The sequence below is a fragment of the Dasypus novemcinctus genome, chromosome 5 (genome assembly GCF_030445035.2).
Source record: "Dasypus novemcinctus isolate mDasNov1 chromosome 5, mDasNov1.1.hap2, whole genome shotgun sequence".
NCBI lineage: Eukaryota > Metazoa > Chordata > Mammalia > Cingulata > Dasypodidae > Dasypus > Dasypus novemcinctus.
Window position 1 is genome coordinate 94,169,619 of NC_080677.1, and position 19,203 is coordinate 94,188,821.

The 19,203-nt window shown below is 37.8% G+C and overlaps 1 protein-coding gene across 6 annotated transcripts in view; it reads right to left on the reverse strand.

The window, feature by feature from the left end:
- Nucleotides 1–19,203, reverse strand: part of CTTNBP2 (cortactin binding protein 2) — a 170,441-nt gene that overhangs the window by 63,394 nt on the left and 87,844 nt on the right. For all 6 annotated transcript variants that reach the window (XM_023585995.3, XM_004483241.5, XM_012521481.4 and 3 more), the window contains exons 5-7: nt 13,985–14,188; nt 12,450–12,549; nt 4,287–4,437 (exon numbers count right to left, since the gene is read on the reverse strand). In XM_023585995.3, coding sequence (XP_023441763.2) covers nt 4,287–4,437; nt 12,450–12,549; nt 13,985–14,188 — 455 coding nt within the window. The remainder of the gene's footprint in view (nt 1–4,286; nt 4,438–12,449; nt 12,550–13,984; nt 14,189–19,203) is intronic.

The window sequence follows — 19,203 nt, forward strand, 5'->3', positions numbered from 1 at the left end:
GAGCTGAATAAAGTTCTTTGACCCCTATCAGTTAACATATTTCCCATTACTATGAGGCAAAAATGATTAGAGATAGCAAATTTAACTAACAGTTAACTATTCCAAGTGAACACACATTGCCCTAGCATTCTATACAGTAAAACAAAATCTGAATTTAATACTATGGAAAAAATGAACTTTAGCAAAAAAGAGATGTGTTTTTTTAGTCTATATCTATATATAATTATTAATGTACTAAAAGAATGCTATTATAAGCCAGTTTTATGTCTAGAGTTGTATCCTAACCCTAGAGATCTTAAAATTTTATGCCAACTATTTCAAAAGGAAAGTTCCTAGATAATACAGAAAAGGTAGACATGCAGGAAAGACAAAAGAGATTAATTTCAATGGAATTTTATGAACCTCTATTAAGAATTCTGACTGATATGGGATACTTAATAAATATTAGCTGAGAAAATGTTCCAAATAAAATCACCGGATTTTGGAGCCTTATCACCCACTTAGCTGGCTGCTAGAATAGACTCAGAATTCTTAGAAGGCAGTAGTCCCCAGAGCATGGTCCTATGACCAGCACCAGCAGCATGTGGGAACTTAGACATGCAAATTCTTGAGTGCCACCCAAGACTTAGTAAGAAACTGTGGGTGTGGGGTTCAACAACCCGTGTTTTAACAAGCTTGTGGGATCCTTCTCATACATGAAGTTTGAGAATCACTATTTTAGGGAAAATCTTGGTCCCATCTATAGTCTCTCATTTTTACAAAGAGATGGGAATGCATTTTACTCAGGTACCTACCTTCATTCGTTTTCTTAATTTTTATAAAATAACAGTCTTCTTTCAGAGATCGTATCCAGGCTTACTTTTATTTTTCCACCTGTATTTTCCTTTTTCCATAATTCTTTCATGTATTGTTTCATAGTGCTCTACTGAACACATTTCAGTGAGCTACAGCAAACTGTGTGTGTGTGTGTGTATGTGTGTGTATATAAAACAGCATAGAAGACAGAAAGACAATAAATGGTAACAATTTAAATTTAGACTGAGTTATCTGATCATTTGATAAGCTCTCTCTTGTTCGTCTGACTTTTTCTCTGGCTCCCTATCTCACATCACTAAAATTGATTTAAGAAAAAACCATGGCTGGGCCATAACTGGAATACTGAATATGGGCCGCGTGCTTCTGCCAGGTAAAGCGTTTCTTAGCTTGTTCTTCCTTGGGCTGTGGACACCTTCACTGGGCATCAGTCTTTCAAAGGCCCCAGAGCATAAATTCTCTCCAGATTCCCATAATTTACATTACAAAGGTCATGCAGCCATTACTGAAAAAAAAATCAATTTTCTGTTGTCCATTGATACTCTTTTATTAAAAGACACAAGAAATTATTAATTATCTCCTTAAGGTCCTCTGCTCTTTTGACTCTCCAAACCACTAAAAATTCTGTTCATCTCATTAACAGCTAGCTTGAGAACTCAGGTTTCCGTGTATTCTAAACTTACAAGATGCAACTTAAAATTTTTATTTTGCAAAACTTATTTTTCATTCAGTTTGGTGAAATAAAATTCATTTAGTTTTTCACCTGTAAGAATTTTAAAGTGAATGTGTATACCACCACCAAGTTTCTGGATAAAAAATATATAACAACATGAAGATAGGTAAAACTAAACTATTCTGTCAGATTTTCAAGAAAATAAATGGTAAGAGTTCTTTTTTAAAATTCTAACAATAATAGCATATATTCTTTGGCTATTATAATCCCATTTAAACCATGAATTCCTTGTTCTCTTTTGGAGAATTACTTAAGAAAACCCAGGATCTAAGAGTGACCTATAAAATAGGTAATGTAACTTTTTATCTAACCAGATAATTTTAAGGATGTTTGCTGTGAAAGGGATGTATGGTATATTTAATTCTCTATTAGCAGCAGTCACCCAAGGTATGGGTAACCTTGGAAATGAAAATACTGTCTACACTGTATACTGCCTTTTATCAGGAGTATACAGAGGGGGTTCGATTAGTATGCCTTTAACATGCTGAGAATGTTCAATATCAAAAATAAAATAATGGTTGATCACAGTGAAGAGTCGATCACGGAAGAAGATCCTTAAATCTTCCAGCCCTTCAGATGGAGCCTCTGTCAGTCAGAGGCACCTCAGTTTACACAAAGCTGACCCCTCAGGCTTCGAATATATCACAATGGTTTGATGGAGACAACACAAGGGGAGTTAATTAAGAAGTTCTACTTTAAATGAATTTTTGTGTGCTAAGCCAGAAGTACTGACCCAGAGATTCTTCTGTGGACCAGACTCTGAACTTCCACCCTAAATCTGTCTTCACCCGTGCAGCTTACATAGAAGGAGATATCCGAACCGTACGGATGGAGTCACTGGTTAGAGTTAGGTACCACAGAGGATTCCATGTATAGGGCTTCAAGTTCTGAGTAATCCAGGCAGAGATCCTGAATTCTGTGAGGTGCTACAGAATCTGGGCAATAATAAACATCAGTCCTACCAAGAATTGTGAGCATAATTAACCCTCCTCTAAGTACTAGTGATGGGCCTTATCTCATCCCAAACTCATGCTAACACATGTTACAGTTTCATACTACTATCGATGACAATGACAAATTGTTGATTGCTTACAATGTGCCAGGCACTACACCAACTACCTTGTATAGATGAGCTCATTTAACTTATCACCCTTGATAATGGCTGCCATTATTTGCCTAATTTTGAGGAAGGATCAACCAAAGCACAAAGTAAGATGAAACATCCCCTGCCCACAGTCACACAGCTTGGTGGAGGCAAGGATCAAGCCCATAACATCTGACTTCAGAGTCTGATGTCTCAGCCATTGTGTGATACTGCCTCTACCCACCATCATCATCACCACCACCATCAAAGTTTACAAAAGATATGTAATTTACACTCTATAAAATAAGTAGCACACCTTCAATATATCCAATCAGGTCATTTCTCACTATGTCCACCCCTCAACCCTGATCCAAGCCACCAAAACCTTGTGCCTGGATTAACACGATAGATTTCTGACAGGTACTCCTGTATCTTTCCTGTCCCACCTCCAGCTTATTCTCAACCCTGCAGCTAAAGTGATTCTTATAAAAACAAGTCACGGGAAGCAACTGTGGCTCAAGCAATTGAGCTCCCATTTACCATATGGAGGACCCAGGTTCCATCCTTGGGGCCTCCTAGTAAAAAAAGAAAAAAGGCATCTCAGAGCTGAGCACTGCAGAAGGGAGAAGGCCCCCGTGCAGCAAAACAATGCACCAAAATGATGAAGCAACCAGAGAGAAAACAAAAACAACAAAAATGAGTCAGCTAGTGTGTTTGCTCTCTTCAAAACCACTTAAGGGCATCCCACCTTACTCTAAGCCCTCACCACGCCCTACCGAGCTCTGCAAGGCCAGTTCCTACTCTCCCACATGCAGCTCTAGCCACAATGGTGTTCACCTGAGGTTCACCAAGAATGTCTTTGCACTCACTGGAACCTCTTGCCTGAAACCTTCCTTCACCCTTCTTTCCTGGTGGCTGGTGACCTTACTCTCTTTAGGTTCAAACGCCACATTTTCACTGAAGACTTTCCTGACCAACTCCACTAAAGTCACACCTCACCCCAAGTACTCATGTCTTCTAAACATCCAACCTGCTTATTTATATATTTACTTGCTTATTGGTTTATTGCTACCCCCTCCTACCCACTAAGATGTAAGATCCATGAAGGCAGGGTCTGTTTTGTTTACTCTGGTATTGCTATTGCTGGAACAGGTAGTGCTCAGTAAATAAATAGTGAATGAATAAGAACATAGTATCTTTGGGGAGCAGACATGGTTCCAGCAGTTAAGGGCTAGCCTCCCACATGGGAGTTCCATGTTTGGTTCCTGGTGCCTCCTGAAAAAACAAAAACAAGCAAGCAAAACAAACAAAAAACCAACTCAGGGAAGCCAATGTGGTTCAGTGGTTGGCGCTAGCTTCCCAAATCCACTCCTGGGTTCAATCCCTGGCCCCTGTACCTCGAACTTATCTCTTCTAATTCTGAAAACAGTCAGGAAGTGGGTATTATCTTTCCTGTTTTACAGATGAATAATCTAAGGCTCAGCAATCAGGCTAATGGACAAGGCTTTTAACCAGCAGAGAAGCTACTCAAATAGAAGTTAGATATTTTCCAAATCTAATATCCTAAAAGCAAAATAAAGCAAGGCAATTTCTACTTTAACTCACGTTGTTTTTCTAGTTGTAGCATTTGCAGACACACTATAAACTGGTACTCACTCTGGTTTTTACACTTCGGTCTGTTCCAGCTTCCAGTAGGACTTTAATACATTCTTTATTTCCATTTTTACAGGCCAGGTACAGAGGTGTCTGTCCTCCATCAGCAGCATGATCAATGTTAGCATGATATGCAATTAATAATTCTACACACCTAAACACAAGATTAGAATTAATTACAAAAAAAACCTGTGTTTGAACTCTGAAGCACCACCTGATCAAGATATTAAATACAGAAAATAATGCGAAGTAACTGCACCTCTCTACAGATATGTGTGTGTCTTACCTATGGTGGACCTTATACAGATACTGTATGTTAACAAGGCTAGAGAATATAGTTCAACTATAAAATGCAATTACTCCAGTGAAATTTAAATTAATAGCTTTGATCAAGTACTAAAACCTGGTTGATAACATTTCTCTGTAACCAACTTATGAAAATGGAGTCCTTGAAATGTATGTTTAACTTCTGGGGAAGAATGGCTTAACTCTATTTGGCATATATAATATTGGTGGTTCAAAATAGTTTGAACCTTTAAAAAAATCAGGCTGTTGAGTCATTCTTGGATATTCACTTGAGAAAATTATAAATAGCATAGACAGCAGGGCACCTTGGGCCTCCACTATAAAAGGCAGTGGGAGGCAGAAAAGGGCTGCCTGGGAAGAAAAGTAGGCAGAGGTTGTCCAGTCCCTGGAAGCAGAGCTAGTTTAAGAGGAAAAAAACCAGAGCTAAGCAGAAACTCACTGCCCTGAGAAACAGGAAGGAAAGAAATGAGACCAGTTCAAGACATTTTAGCACTGAGTAATAGCTAAACGTTGAGTTTGAATTAGGAGAGCGAAATCAGAATCAATTAAGAAGCAATTCACAATACTCAGATATATGGTTTTCCTTGGCAGTATTAAGCATGTATACATACATACATATGTACCTACACATAAGCACACACACACAAACACACTATGTCTGTATGCGTATGTATTTTAAAATATATATTGCTTAGAATTTTTAAAAAATTTATTGAAGTATATCACACAAACATAATAAACAATAAGTGTACAGTAATAGCTGTGAACTTACAAAACAAACATCCATAACATCATATAGGACTCTCATAACTCACCCTATCACCAATACTTTGCATTGTTGTTAACATTTTAAACTAATGATTAAAGAGCAATGTCAAAATATTACTTTTCCCCCAACCCACCCCCTATTATTATCTTTATATTTTTTATATATGAACATACATGAACAATAAGAGTATAGTAAAAGTTGTGGACTTGTAAAGCAAACATACATAACATTAAACAGGGGTCCCATACATCAACCCTCCACCAACACCTTACATTGTCGTGAGACATTTGTTACAGATTATGCAAGAATATTGTCAAAATCTTACTCCTAATTATAGTCCTCATCTTACATTTGGTGTATTTTTCCCCCAACCTACTCTATTATTTTTTTTTAAATATATTTTTTATAACAGAAATTGTAAACTTATAAAACAATCATGCAAATGTGCAGAATTCCCAGATAACATACTTCTATCATCACACCACACTGTGGTGGAACATTTGGTACAGATAAAAAAGTATCATCTAGGAAAGCGGCTGTGGCTCAATCAGTTGGGCTCCCATCTACCATATGGGAGGCCCTGGGTTCATGTACCGGGGTCTCCTTGTGAAGGCAGCCTTGCCTGCAAGCTCCACAGAGTGCCACCTGGCCAGCAAGCGCTGTGGATAAAAAAAAAAAAAAAGGGAGACAAGCAAAAACACAGAAGAGCATGCAGCAAATGCACACAGAGAGCAGAGAACAAGCAAGTCACAAGCAGGGAGGGGAGATAAAATAAATAAAAAGAGACACAGAAGAACACACAGCGAATGAACACAGAGAAGAGCAGAGAGCAGGCAAAAAGTCACAGGGTGGGGGTGGGGATTAAAAAAAAAAGCTCTCATCTGATTGTTACCATGGCCATAATGTACATTTGGCACACATTCTCCATACTGTCCCATTATCAACACAGTACATCTTTGGCATAGATGCAAGCATATTACATTATTACTGCTAACCATAGTCCATAGGTCATTCCACCTGTATTTTTCCCATGCTTCTCCACATTCCCACCACCCTGTAGTAGTGATGTACATTTGTTCTAGCTTACAAAGGATACTTTTGCATCTGCACCATAAACCACATTCTCATCCACCTCTTGGTTTCTTGTACTGTTCAGTTTCTACATTACTCTCTAGCATTGTCAATTGGCATTTACATACCTAGACTACCATTTTCAGCCATATCCTCATGTATAAACTGTTACTCACTATTTGTTACCATCCACTCTATACAATCCCACACTTTTACATTAAAGCCAATTAAAACTTCTACATACATCTCTACATACATCTCAGTCCATCTCAGTCCTCCTCTTATTTCTTTTAAGAACTTGCCACCTACCACCAGGGCTTGAAGGTATTTTCTACAATTTCTTCTTGAAGCTTTATGGTTCCTGCTTTTATATTTAGGTTTTTGATTAATTTTGAATTAATTTTTGAATAAGGTGTGAGATAGGGAACCTCTTTCCTTCTTTTGGCTATGGATATCCAGTTCTTTCAGCACCATTTGTTGAATGGACTGTTTTGTCCAAGCTGTGTGTGACTTGACCATACGTGTCAGGGTCTGTTTTCTGAACAATCAATTTGGTTCCACTGGTCTATTGTGTCTGTCTTTATGCCAGTAGCATGCTGTTTTTACCACTATAGTTAGGTAACATAGAGTCTGGAGATGAGAGTTCGCTTTTCCTTTTTAAGATGTTTCTGGCTATTCAGGACCCCTTACCCTTTCAAATAAACTTGATAATAGTGTTTTCAATTTCTTTTTTTTTTTAAAGTTTGTGAAATTTTTATTGGGACTGCATTGAATCTGTATATCAATTTGAGTAGAATTGACATCTTTATGATATTTAGTCTTCCATTTCATGAGCATGGAATGTTCTTCCAGCTATCTAGGCCTTTTTTTAAAAATTTCTTTTAACATTGAGTTGCAGTTTTCTGAATACAAGTGCTTTACATCATTGGTCAAGTTTATTCCTATTTGAATTTTATTTGTCATATTTTATTTTCCCAATTTTTTTGGACATTTTTGGTAAATTTTATAGATATAATCTTCATTTCAAGACTCTCTTTCAGGCCTTTCTCTCCTGTCTTTTCTTTTCAGGCACTAGTGCACCCTTTAGCATTTCCTGAAAATCTTGTCTCTTGTTTAGAAATTCTCTCAGTTTCTGTTTATCTATGAATATTCTAATCTCACCCTTATTTCAGAAAGACAACCCTGCCAGATATAAGATTCTTGGCTGGAAGTTTTTCTCTTGTAGCATCTTAAAAATAGCATATAACTGTCTTCTTGCCTCCATGGTTTCTGGTGAGAAAAGAGCACTTAATCTTATCAGATATCCCTTATATGTAATGCATTGCTTTTTTCTTGCTGTTCACAGAATTCTGTCTTTGGCATTTGACATTCTGATTAGAATGTGTCTTGGAGTTGGTCTATTTGGATTTTTTTGGATGAGAGTATGTAGTGCTTCTTGGACATGGATATCTATGTCTTTTAATAGGACTGGAAGATTTTCTACCATTATTTCTTCAAATATTCCTTCTGCCCCTTTTCCCCTATCTTCTCCTTCTGGGACACCCATGACATGTATGTTTGTATGTCTTTTGCTGTCTTTAAGTTCCCTGAGACCTTGTTTCATTTTTTTCCATTCTTGTCTTCATCTGTTCTTTTGTATGTTCACTTTCAGAGGCCATTTCTTCAAGCTCACCAACCCTTTCTTCTGCCTCCTCAAATCTGCTATTATATGATTCCACTGCTTTTTAAAATTTCATTTATTATGCCTTTCATTCCCTTAAGACCTGCTATTTTTCTATGTAGGCTTTCAAATTCTTCTTTGTGCTCATCCAGTGTCTTCTTAATATTCTTAATCTCTTTAGCCATCTCATTGCATTTACTAAGGAGATTTGTTTGAACATCTATGATTAGTTGTCTCAACTCCTCTGTGTCACTCGGAGGCTTATCTTGTTCCTTTAACTGGGCCATAGCTTCCTGTTTCTTGGTATGGATTGTAATTTTTTGTGGGTGTCTCAGCATCTGGCTTACTAGAATATTCTGGGTGCAATGTTGTTCTTTGGTTTAGGGCTTCCTGCCCTTTGTCCCTTACTGGTTGTGCAGTAGGAGTCAGGGATGTAGTTGGTGCTATAACCTGTGAAGGCTTAAGCTGCCCTCATTGCCCCAGGGACTAATATCTTCCAACTTTCTCTTTTGCCAGGGGTAGGACAGAGTCACAGCTGTGTTGAATAGTCCAAGTCATGCAGGCCTAGACTGTAGTTGCCCAGAGAGACTGATGAAGCTTCATGCCCCTTTCTCCCCTGCCTGGGGCAGGGATGGAACCGCAGTGTGGGCAGCAATCAATGAAGTACAGGTCCAGGATGACCACATTTGCCCTGGTAGATTTCTGGTTATTCAGACTGTACCAGCCAAAGGAACTTGCAGTTAGCTGGATAGGCTGGTGCAGGGCCTACCAGCCTCCTCCCTGCCAAAGGTGGGGCTGAAGCCTAGGCTAAGGTTGCAGGCTGATCTGGGTGAAAGAAACTGGTTCCTACCATCACTGTGATTTTTGGTCCTGGTTTCCCCTCAGGCTGGGGGCAGAGTCAAAATGGCGGCTACTGGCCTCTTTCAAACATGAACAGATTCACACCCTAGCAGTTTCCAGGTTTATACCTTAGCCAGCCGAGTCTACTAATCAGTATCCAAAGTCAGTGGCCAACTGTCTCCTCCTCCCTTGTTTTTGGGAAATGGAGTTTCCAGTTCCAGCCACAGAATAGCTCCTGGGGCAGCTTGTGCTGCCAAAGTAGGACAATTACTGGCCTCCGTGGCTTGGCTGATAATTTCCTGGAGAGGGTGGTGCAGGTCCTCCCAGTCTCCTCCCTGCTGCAGGTGGGGTTGGGGCTTAAACTAGACCTGCAATCTGATCTGGATGGAAAGATGCCGGTCCCCATCAGCACTGGGATTTTCAGTCAGCCCCGCCTTCTCTCGTGCCAGGTGTGGAGTTAAGATGGCTTCTACTGGCCTCTTTCTGACTTGGACAGGCTCAAACTTCAGGATTATAGTTTAGCCCACTGAATTTACTCATCAGGAGCTGAAGTTGGTGCCCAAACGTTACTTCCTCCCATTTTGGGGAAGTGGACCTTTCAATTCCAGGTACGGAACACCTCTGAGGTGTCTTGTGTCTCCAATGGAAGATAGGCACTGGCCTCAGTGGCATGGAGTGCTCTACTTACAAATCTTCTCGGCGCATGGGCAGTCTCCTTCCATTCCTTCAAGGATGTTGCAGGATCCTCTTCTGGTCTCCTGAAACCCCCAAACAGGTGCTTCAGCTAGCTCCAGATAGCTCTGGGTGTTTACTAACTGTCCTGTAGCAGGAGCTGACTCTAGCAGCTCTTTACTCCACTGCCATCTTAACTGGTTATCTTAAAATATGATTTTATTATTTATTTTTGTTTTATTGACATATTTATTTAAAGATAAGCTACATATTGATAAATGTGTATATCATACACATTTTAATTAATTGATCCCCTGGATTTCCCCAGGGTTTTTCCTTTTTAGCAAAGCTCCCCATGCCTCCATTCCCAAGACTGGTATGCTATCCAAGCAAGTGACACCACAGATTGCCAGGTGACAGGAAAAAGCATAGCCAAGAAATCCCTTTTTGGAAGTCTCAGGATTATGTCCAGAAAGTAATGGCAAAATCATTATTTAATAAACTCATTGTGATGAGGTATGTAAGACATGCAGAAAAAATAAATAATGCATACTTAAAGGAGGCCTTTTGAATCCTTAAAAGTTTTATACTTATGATGAATAACATTAATGTGATCCTTAAAATTTGTATTTTAAGAGTTCTGTAATTTGGTAAAGAAGGTTTATATCAGGTTAGTTAGATGAAAAGGTGAAATAAAAACTGCATTCCCCACAGCCCACCTTTCCAGCAAATGGAAAGAAAGCAGCATGGCTATATTTTATTATTAAAATACAGGTCTTAATTCAAAAGTTCATGCATGTATTCGATGGATTTATTATGCTACTGAAGAAATAACTGCTAAAGCTATGTATATATTAATAGGTTCCAGTTTTATGCTTTTACTACTTTTAGTATGTTAAATTCCTATTCCATTTTTGAAAATGGTAAAACAACTGGGATGTAATATGGAGCAGACTGCCACTAGGAAGTTAAGATTTATTATAAAATAATACAATTATATGCTTATTTTTAATGCTGGTCTAAGTAAAAAACATTTTTTGGGGTTGTGATGGTGGAAAATGGTGGGGAAAAACCTTTTACAATCCTTGTTACGTATGATGGTTTTTAAAAAAAATATTTATTTACTTTTTCCCTTTCCCCTCCTCCTGCCTTGCTATTTTTTGCTGTCTATGTTTTCTTCTCTTATTCTCTCTCCTCTAGGATTCACCAGGATTCGATCCTGGAGACCTCTCATTGGGAGAGTGTTTCCCTGTCAAATGCGCCACCTCAGCTCCTGTTTTTGCTGCGCTTCACCTTGACACTCCCCTCATCTCTCTTTTGATGCATCATCATCTTGCTGCATGACTCACTTGTGCAGGGCATTGGCTAACCATGCGGGCACTCATGCGGGCACTGGCTTGTGGTGCGGGCATGCTTTCTCTTCCTCTTTTTCACCAGGAGGCCCCAGGGATCCAACCCAGGTCCTCCCATATGGTAGGTGGAAGCGCTATCACTTGAGCCACATCTGTTTCCCATACGATGTTAAATTACAAAGGGATTACCTTTTTAAGAAGCAAGTTCATTCGCATGAGGTCTGGACACCAAAAATTTCTCTTCACTTCCCTCTATGCAACTATTTAACTGAGCCTCAACAGACTTCAGCTCCTACAATCTGATTTACTGGACTCACCTCACTCAGCTAAGATGGAGTTGAAGAAGGACAACCACCATACCATGGAGCCTAGAGTGCCTACAACTGAAAGCAGGAGGATTGCATCCAGTATCCATGTGGAATCTGAGCCTCCTCTTGACATAGAGATGCCACGGACATAACCAGTCCAAGGTCCACAGAGAAAAGGTGGCATTGGAGTGGAGTGGGAAGAGTGGACATGGTGGCTGATATGGGTATGGGGAATGGCAGGAAGAGATGAGATGTGGAGGCGCCTTTGGGACTTAGAGTTGCCCTGGATGGTGCTGCAGGGGCAATCACCGGACATTGTAAATCCTCCCAGGGCCCACTGGATGGAATGTGGGAGAGTATGGGCCATGATGTGGACCATTGACCATGAGGTGCAGAGATGCCCAGAGATGTACTTACCAAATGCAATGGATGAATCATGATGATGGGAGTGAGTGTTGCTGGGGGTGGGAGTGGTGGGGTGGGGGTGGTGGGGTTGAATGGGACCTCATATTGTTTTTTTAATGTAATATTTTTACAAAATCAATTAAAAAAATTAATTAATTAAAAAAAAATAAATCCTCAATTATGTTTAGTGAATTTATTTGCCAATGGATTTTTTACAAATTTCTATTGTGGTAACATGTTTATAACATAAAATTTCCCATCTTAACCACTTTCGAGTAGACAATTCAGTGATATTAATTACATTAACAAAATTGTGCTACCATCACTACCAGCCACTACCGTAAGTTTTTCATCAGCTCAAACAGAAACTCTGCACCCATTACACAACAACTCTCCCTTCTCCCTGGTCCTCCCATTCCACCTGCAGCTACTGGTAACTTCTGATCTACTTTCTGTCTCTATGAATTTGCAGACTCTGGGTATTTCATATAAGCAAGATCATATAACATTTATCCTTTTGTGTCTTATTTCATTCAACATGTCTTCAAGGTTCATCCATGTTACTGCATGTGTCAGAACTTCATTCCTTTTATGATCAATATTCCATTGTATGTACATGCCACATTTTATTTATCCATTCATCTGTTGATGGACACTTGGCTTGCTTCTACCTTTACATCTGCCAACGGATTTTAAGCATGAATTTACACATTATATGTGTGCAAAATTATAAAAAGAAGTTCTTTTCATAGGGAAAAAAAAATGAATTAAAAGATCACTTACTCGAAATGTCCCTGAGCAGCTGCAGCACACAAGGGTGTGAAGCCATTTTTATCAGCAGCATCAATTTGGGCTTTTGCATTCAGCAGCAATCTCACACAGTCTACGGATTTTAATAGAAAACTATTTTAATTCTCAGTTTATAGTTATGACAAACCAAATTCTATACAAGCTGTAGATAGATGCTAAACTCACAGGAACTCTCCCCTGCATAGATGATCTGACAGTTCTATCACGGTGGATGTGAGGCTCCCCAGACTATTTTACAGGGAAAGATAATCTCTTCCCAAAGATCTTAATACCCCAAATTCACCAACTAAGTCATGATTTTCTTTTTTTCTTGATGCTTTGGGAAGAGTTGCTGTTGAGTAAAAGGAATGTCATGCTTCAGAAAATGCTTTACCAGGTTTTTCCAACAGCCTGTCCCAGAAAACAATGTTTTTGGATTAAGGGCCAAATCTATTTACCAAATTGAAATACCATTCTTTGTACTTATATAATTAAACATTTACTTTATAAGCTTTAATTTTAATCTTTAAAATGTTCTTGGGTGGTAGTCGTCCTATACTTAACTCCATACATAAAGGATAAAGGAAAGCTCACAGTAAATCACCAAATTCAGGCATAAATATCACCTAGATATCTATGTTCCTCATATCTTATTCACTAGATTTAAATTTACTAAATTAAGGAAAATGCGCACGGTGATTTTGAAGTAACAGAGAATCCCGAAGTACTTTAAAAATAATGAGCTATCTTCTTAGCTCATTAGAATCTTCTATTTAGTCCACTCTAACACAGTGAAGCTCTGAAAACTTCCAAGGAAGCCACTTAACCAAAGGACTCTACAAGGATAGGCCTCACATAAGTAACACTCTTTGATTTTGCATTTGTAGTGAAATCATGTCTTTTTTCATACTAACATGTTTCAATATATTTGACTATGGGATCTGCGCTTTAAAGAACAAGAATAATTCCCAGATTTCATCAATATGTCACTTAAAGTTATACATCTTAGTTCTCTAAAAATATTTAAATAACTATAAATTGTGTCAACTACAGAACAATTTCAGACCCATGACTTTTTCTAACTATTAATAATAAAACTTCACCTAATTGCAGTCCATAAAAGTCCTAAAGATTTGACTTTAACACACATCTCTAACGGACAAATTAAGGCTATTTCTTTCTGACCAAAGTGATCACAGATGGAGGCATTTATTCTAAAATGTGCTTTAGGAATTATAAGAGCCAAAATTTCTACATCCACAATATACCATTGTATATAAAGCAAAGTTTACTTTTTACTAGCTGGAAGAAAGTTTTTGTATTATTAAGGAACCAAACAATTTGGATTTTAAACTTTTCTAAACAAAATAATTTAAATCTCAAGGAAAAATATCGTCCACTATTACCAGTAGGAGAAAAGTGAAATGGAAATAAACCTTTTGCTCCTAACAATGGTTACAAATGCTTTTGACTACGTTTGACTCTCTTTTGCAGGTATGTAGCATGAGATAAGATATCACCATCTTTACCTGTATGTCCATTCTTAGCAGCAGAATACAAGGCAGAATGGCCATCTTCACAGGAGTAATTAATGTCCAGTCCTTCTTCATTAAGCAGCATTGACAATAAAGTGACATTTCCCTGGGCAGCAGCTTGCTGAAGAAGGGTGGGCCTGCCAGCCAGGGGGGCAGGACCACCACTCATTAGCAAAGGGGTTAGGGAGGGTGACCAGCCTGTGGGTTAAAGTAACCTCGGTTAGAGAGTGGGAGCAAGGAAAGGAGACAGATATTACCTACTCCTCTCTGAGTTACACACACATACACACATGCAAACACACAGATCATGAATCCCCAGAGGATTAGGTGGTTTCTAACATTATCAATCTGTTAATATTTACTTAGCACAAGTCTGTACTGTTATTTCAGATCTTATACCTGCTGCTAACTAAATTAACACACATGGTAACAAAATTATTTTTAGTTGTCAGTCTTACATGGATAAGTGGTAAGGAGGTAACTGATTTTAGGAACCTAAAAAGGCTGTCTAATGATGGCTGTCACATTTTAGAAGTTCAAATTTCTTTGCAGGATTTCAAAACAACTTCAATTTTAAAATTATGTGCAGGTTTGCTCAATTTCAATATCAATCTGAAACAAGCAAACTGGTATTTTTAGGTACTGTAAGAAATAATTGTAAGAAATTGTAGAAAATAATTGTAAGAAAGAGATTTTCCTTTCTCAACAATGTTTCCAAAGTACTTAATTATAAATTTTATATAAATCACCAAAGCAGACCAAATACTGTCAAGGAATCTATATTCCTTGAAATCCCATATTTGAGAACAAAATAATAGGGACCAACTACCATTCAGTATCAAGAGGTGACAGAAACCACAGCACATGTAATTGGAGCTAGACCATACCAGCAAGATTACTGAATAAACAACTTGGAAAACTGTATCATCTGGCCATCTTTACAAAACGTGTAACAGAAACTTTTAATCAGTCAACAAAACAGGACACTCTACCATGAAGTTTTAACAAAAAATCTTAAGAGTTATCATAGTTAGATAATTCTCATCAGTATTTAGCAGCTTTAGAAGAGAATCTGTTAAGTGTGTGAAGTCGGCTGCATATAGCATGGAAAATTTTCTGAATTCTTCCTTGATCAAAAGGCTGTAAAAACAGTAAAGTAAAAATGTTTATTCAATGCGATATCTGGTAAGGCTTCAATACAGCTAACTTTCAAAATAAGGCATTTAACTTTTTTCCTTTTGGAGTCACAAATATATCCAGGAAAAGATGCATATGTGTACACCCACAGGGTGGACTGTCTATATATGGCTGGTAACATGCCCTATAACAAGATATAATAGATGTTTTCTATTCCCTGCACTTTGGTATTCAGTATAATAGTCTAATTATGTGGGTAGTAAATTAACATGTATGCAATACTCAATTCTTATGCTGAATCTTAAATTCTTGCCTTAATATTATAAAGGGTAAACATCAAAGGACTTCCTCAGTATTTTTAAGATGAGTCAAAAAGAAAAAAAAAAAGCAAAACAAATTAAAACAGTTAAACAAATGAAACTCTACCGCATATTAAAACCTGGATACTAGATCTTCATAATCACGTCTTTAGGTCCCTGAATAATTTATTATTTTTACCCTATTAGACTGCAATGGTATATGAAATTCAAATGCTCATAAAAATAAAATATTCATCTAAACTTTATGATATTTTCCCATTGAGATTCATTAGCTCTTCTTCCAAAAATAGTATTTTTTACTTCATACTTACAAGAAGGATCCTCTTTGGTACATTTTACCTTTTGTATATTCTTAAAAACAAACAAAAAAAACAAGCCCACAAAAATTAAATCAGTACTCATTAGAAATGGATGATAAACAGAGAAGCTACAAACACCAAGGCATGAAACTTAGGTGGCAAAGCAAACACAAAGGCAAATGAAGACACTGAACCACAGCCCGCTGGGGAACATGGAACCCCCTCCAGGTCTCTCTGTTGCTCTTCCTCTCCCTCTCTCTTTAGCTCTCACCCAAGCGTTTTTGGTCATTGATATTCTTTTAAAAATATCCACAGGTTTATATTAGTTTGCTATTCTTTTGGGGTTTGTTTTCCTTTTCCTCTTTTTCACAACTCTGAGCTAAGCCTTTTTGGTACAATTTAAATATATTTTTCTACTGCCTTTTATGGAATAATTCAAATATATACATATAACATCCTGGGAAACCCTATTTTTAATGTTAAGGTATCTGAGAATATATTTTATTCCAAAAATTTGTTAATATTTAGACCACTGAACAGCCTTATAGTTCTGTTACACATAACTACAGAAGAGTATCAATGTCCTTTTCTCAGAGGTCTGTATCTATTTTTAAAATCTTTAATAAAACAATGCTTTAAAAATTTATACTTAAACTTGAAATAAATTTTATATCACCACAATCATTTCCAATTTTTTCTAGCACAAGTTTAAGGGAAAAGAAAACTTCACCACAAGACTTTGTTTCATCTAAAATTCCCAACAATGATAAAAATGATAGTACTTAGTTCACTAGTAAATGGTTACTAAGTAGTGACAGAACAGACCTATATTCATACAGCTAACACTTAAAATGAAGTTAGAAAAGACCCCTCGGCTTTGCAGTGTCACAGGCAAACATTAGTAAAGATGAGCATCCTGCACAACATGCGATGATGAAAGGGACAGTCAGAACATGCGATGACGAAGGGAAGAGTTGTTGAGAACAGCTTCTGGCATCAGCTTCAGAGTGTGGAAAAGGTTAATGTCACAGCCCTGATCTATCTCGTTGTCTGATTTAGCCTTTAAGCTAATCAGACATGGAGAAAAATTTTTCAAAATATGTTTAACTTAGGAAAAAAGTCTGAACAAAAATAAATGAAACGCATCAAATAATAATTTTTTAAAAACCAGAAAAACATTTCCAAGGGTATGGAAACTCAGTTGCCTGGAGTGATTACTAGTTTAGGCTTCTGTTCATATAAGTGATATGTGTTCATTTGGCAATCCCAAGAGGAAAAAGAAATTCTAATTTGTTTTGAATGTAATATGTTCTTTAAAAATTTAACATTTTGAAGCCTAAAAACTGCGAATAAATTTAAAGTAACATACAACACAATTCATTGAAATGGCCCCTGCTTTCATCCCAATTCTCCTAGATGCTATAACTTAATCATAGTTGTTGACCATAGATACGTTGATTTTTTTGGAAACGCTGGACTTTAGAGTCTGAAGAGCACTGAAGGATCATAAGATCAAGTAGCTTTCCAAGGAGGGAGAAGTAGTGAAAGCACTGTTTGAAAGATTCATCAGACAAGTTAAATAAATCATTCTGGTTTGGAACTTTTTTGGTGGAGCTTAATGTTTTCATTTTTAAATGGGAAAGCTAATGGCTCAGGGAGATTGTTCTCTAGGGGAGACACTACATCTGCCTCCTTACTCTCTGTCCAGTGCTCTTTTCATCATGGAAGTTGCAGGCAACATAATACCCAGTATTTGGTGGATGTGCTTTCCTCAAGGCCCACTCTTACCAACCACAGTAGCATTCGTTAAGAAGGTTAATGCCAGTCTTTGGGCTTATAACCTGGACAAGCACAAGGTCACTCAGGCACAGGCACATTCTGACACAGGATGGGGGGTGGGGGGCTCTGTCGCTTCCTAGTTGCAATGGGTATGGCAGCAAAAATAAGGACAATCTAAATGGAAAACAGAGTTGAAATCCTCTATTTCATTTGCCAAGTTCAGGCTCTCCCATGCCCCGGGTTGAGTTATACTCCCCCACTATGTTAATGTTTCCACACTCTGAACAAACTAGATACTCAGCAAACACTTGCTGAATGACCGACCTCCATTACCTTTCTCTTCTAATAAGCCACATCTTATATTCAAGGGGCATAGAAATCTGTTATCTATAAAAGGTAATTCTACAAGTCGTGAGAGTATTTTGGTCAAACTGCAAAATCAGAAAACAGAAAATGAGGAATCAGCCTTGTTTATCCTCAGTGGCTGTTATTTCTCTAGTCCCACTGTCTATACTCTTTTGCTCCTAGGTTACAAGTAAAGGGATTTTTCAGAGGGGTTATGGCCCCTTCATCCAAAATCCCACTGTTTCCCACAAAGATCATTCTGGTGAATATATGGACTACGAATTCTTTCTCTTTTAAAGGTTAACTTAAAATCCTGCATACAAACTTAAAATCCTGTTCCTCAGTCATGGAACCTGAAGCTAAAGGGCATTTGCGGCTGGACCCTGGTGCACAGTAATGACCAAGGGAACAAGTGGCAAAGGGTTAAGGTATCAGAGCCAAGAATGGCTTTGTATTTCAAAAAGCTGGCAGAATTTATATATATTGAGGAGTGTTATCTGTTTTATAGTCTGGGCATTTATATCAACAGCACTGCACCATACATTTTTAGAACTTTTGTTTTATAACTGCTTTAAGACCTCACAGCACATTCTTAGCTTCTCCTTAATGGTGGCAAAAATTCCTTCTTCAGGGTGGATTTGATTTTTGGGAATGAGTCAAACTTCCTCTTGGGCCATGAGAAAGCCTGTTTAGCTCAGTAATACCATTTTGGGTCAAAAGTAGAATGCTGAATGTCTGTAAAGACATCACAAAATAATACATTGAAGTCAATTCTGAAGCAAAATTCCAAAAATGCTCAAGCAAACATGGAAGGACTAATATCACCTCTATTTATTGATTACTTTTGCTGTTCTAGGCTCAATACCAGGCTCTATGCATGTGTAATTGTATTTAATCCTCCATACAGCCTCTTCCATGAGTAGCATCCATATTAAGGGTCTAAGAAAGTGACCAAAGACCCCAGAGATCTAAGAGGCACAGCCTAGACTCCAACACAGATCTGACTGATTTCAAAGTCTCTGCAATTTCCACTTCCCAATGTTGACTTTCAAAATATGAATCTAGCCTCTCAAAGATCTCAATTTCAGGGAGACACCTAAAATTAATTTTAAGCCCTGATGTACTGTGCTCATTACCTCATAATTAGAAAACATAGTGCTACCTGTCTTTTGCTCATTCCTACACCCCCCTGCCCAGGTTCCAAATTTAACACTACTCAAACCTTTTTAATTTTTAAAATTCCCTCCCACTAGAATTAATGATCTCTATAAACCACTATGATCTGTGGTAGGATAGATTCATTCAAAGCTCATAAAGAACTTTGGCACTGAAA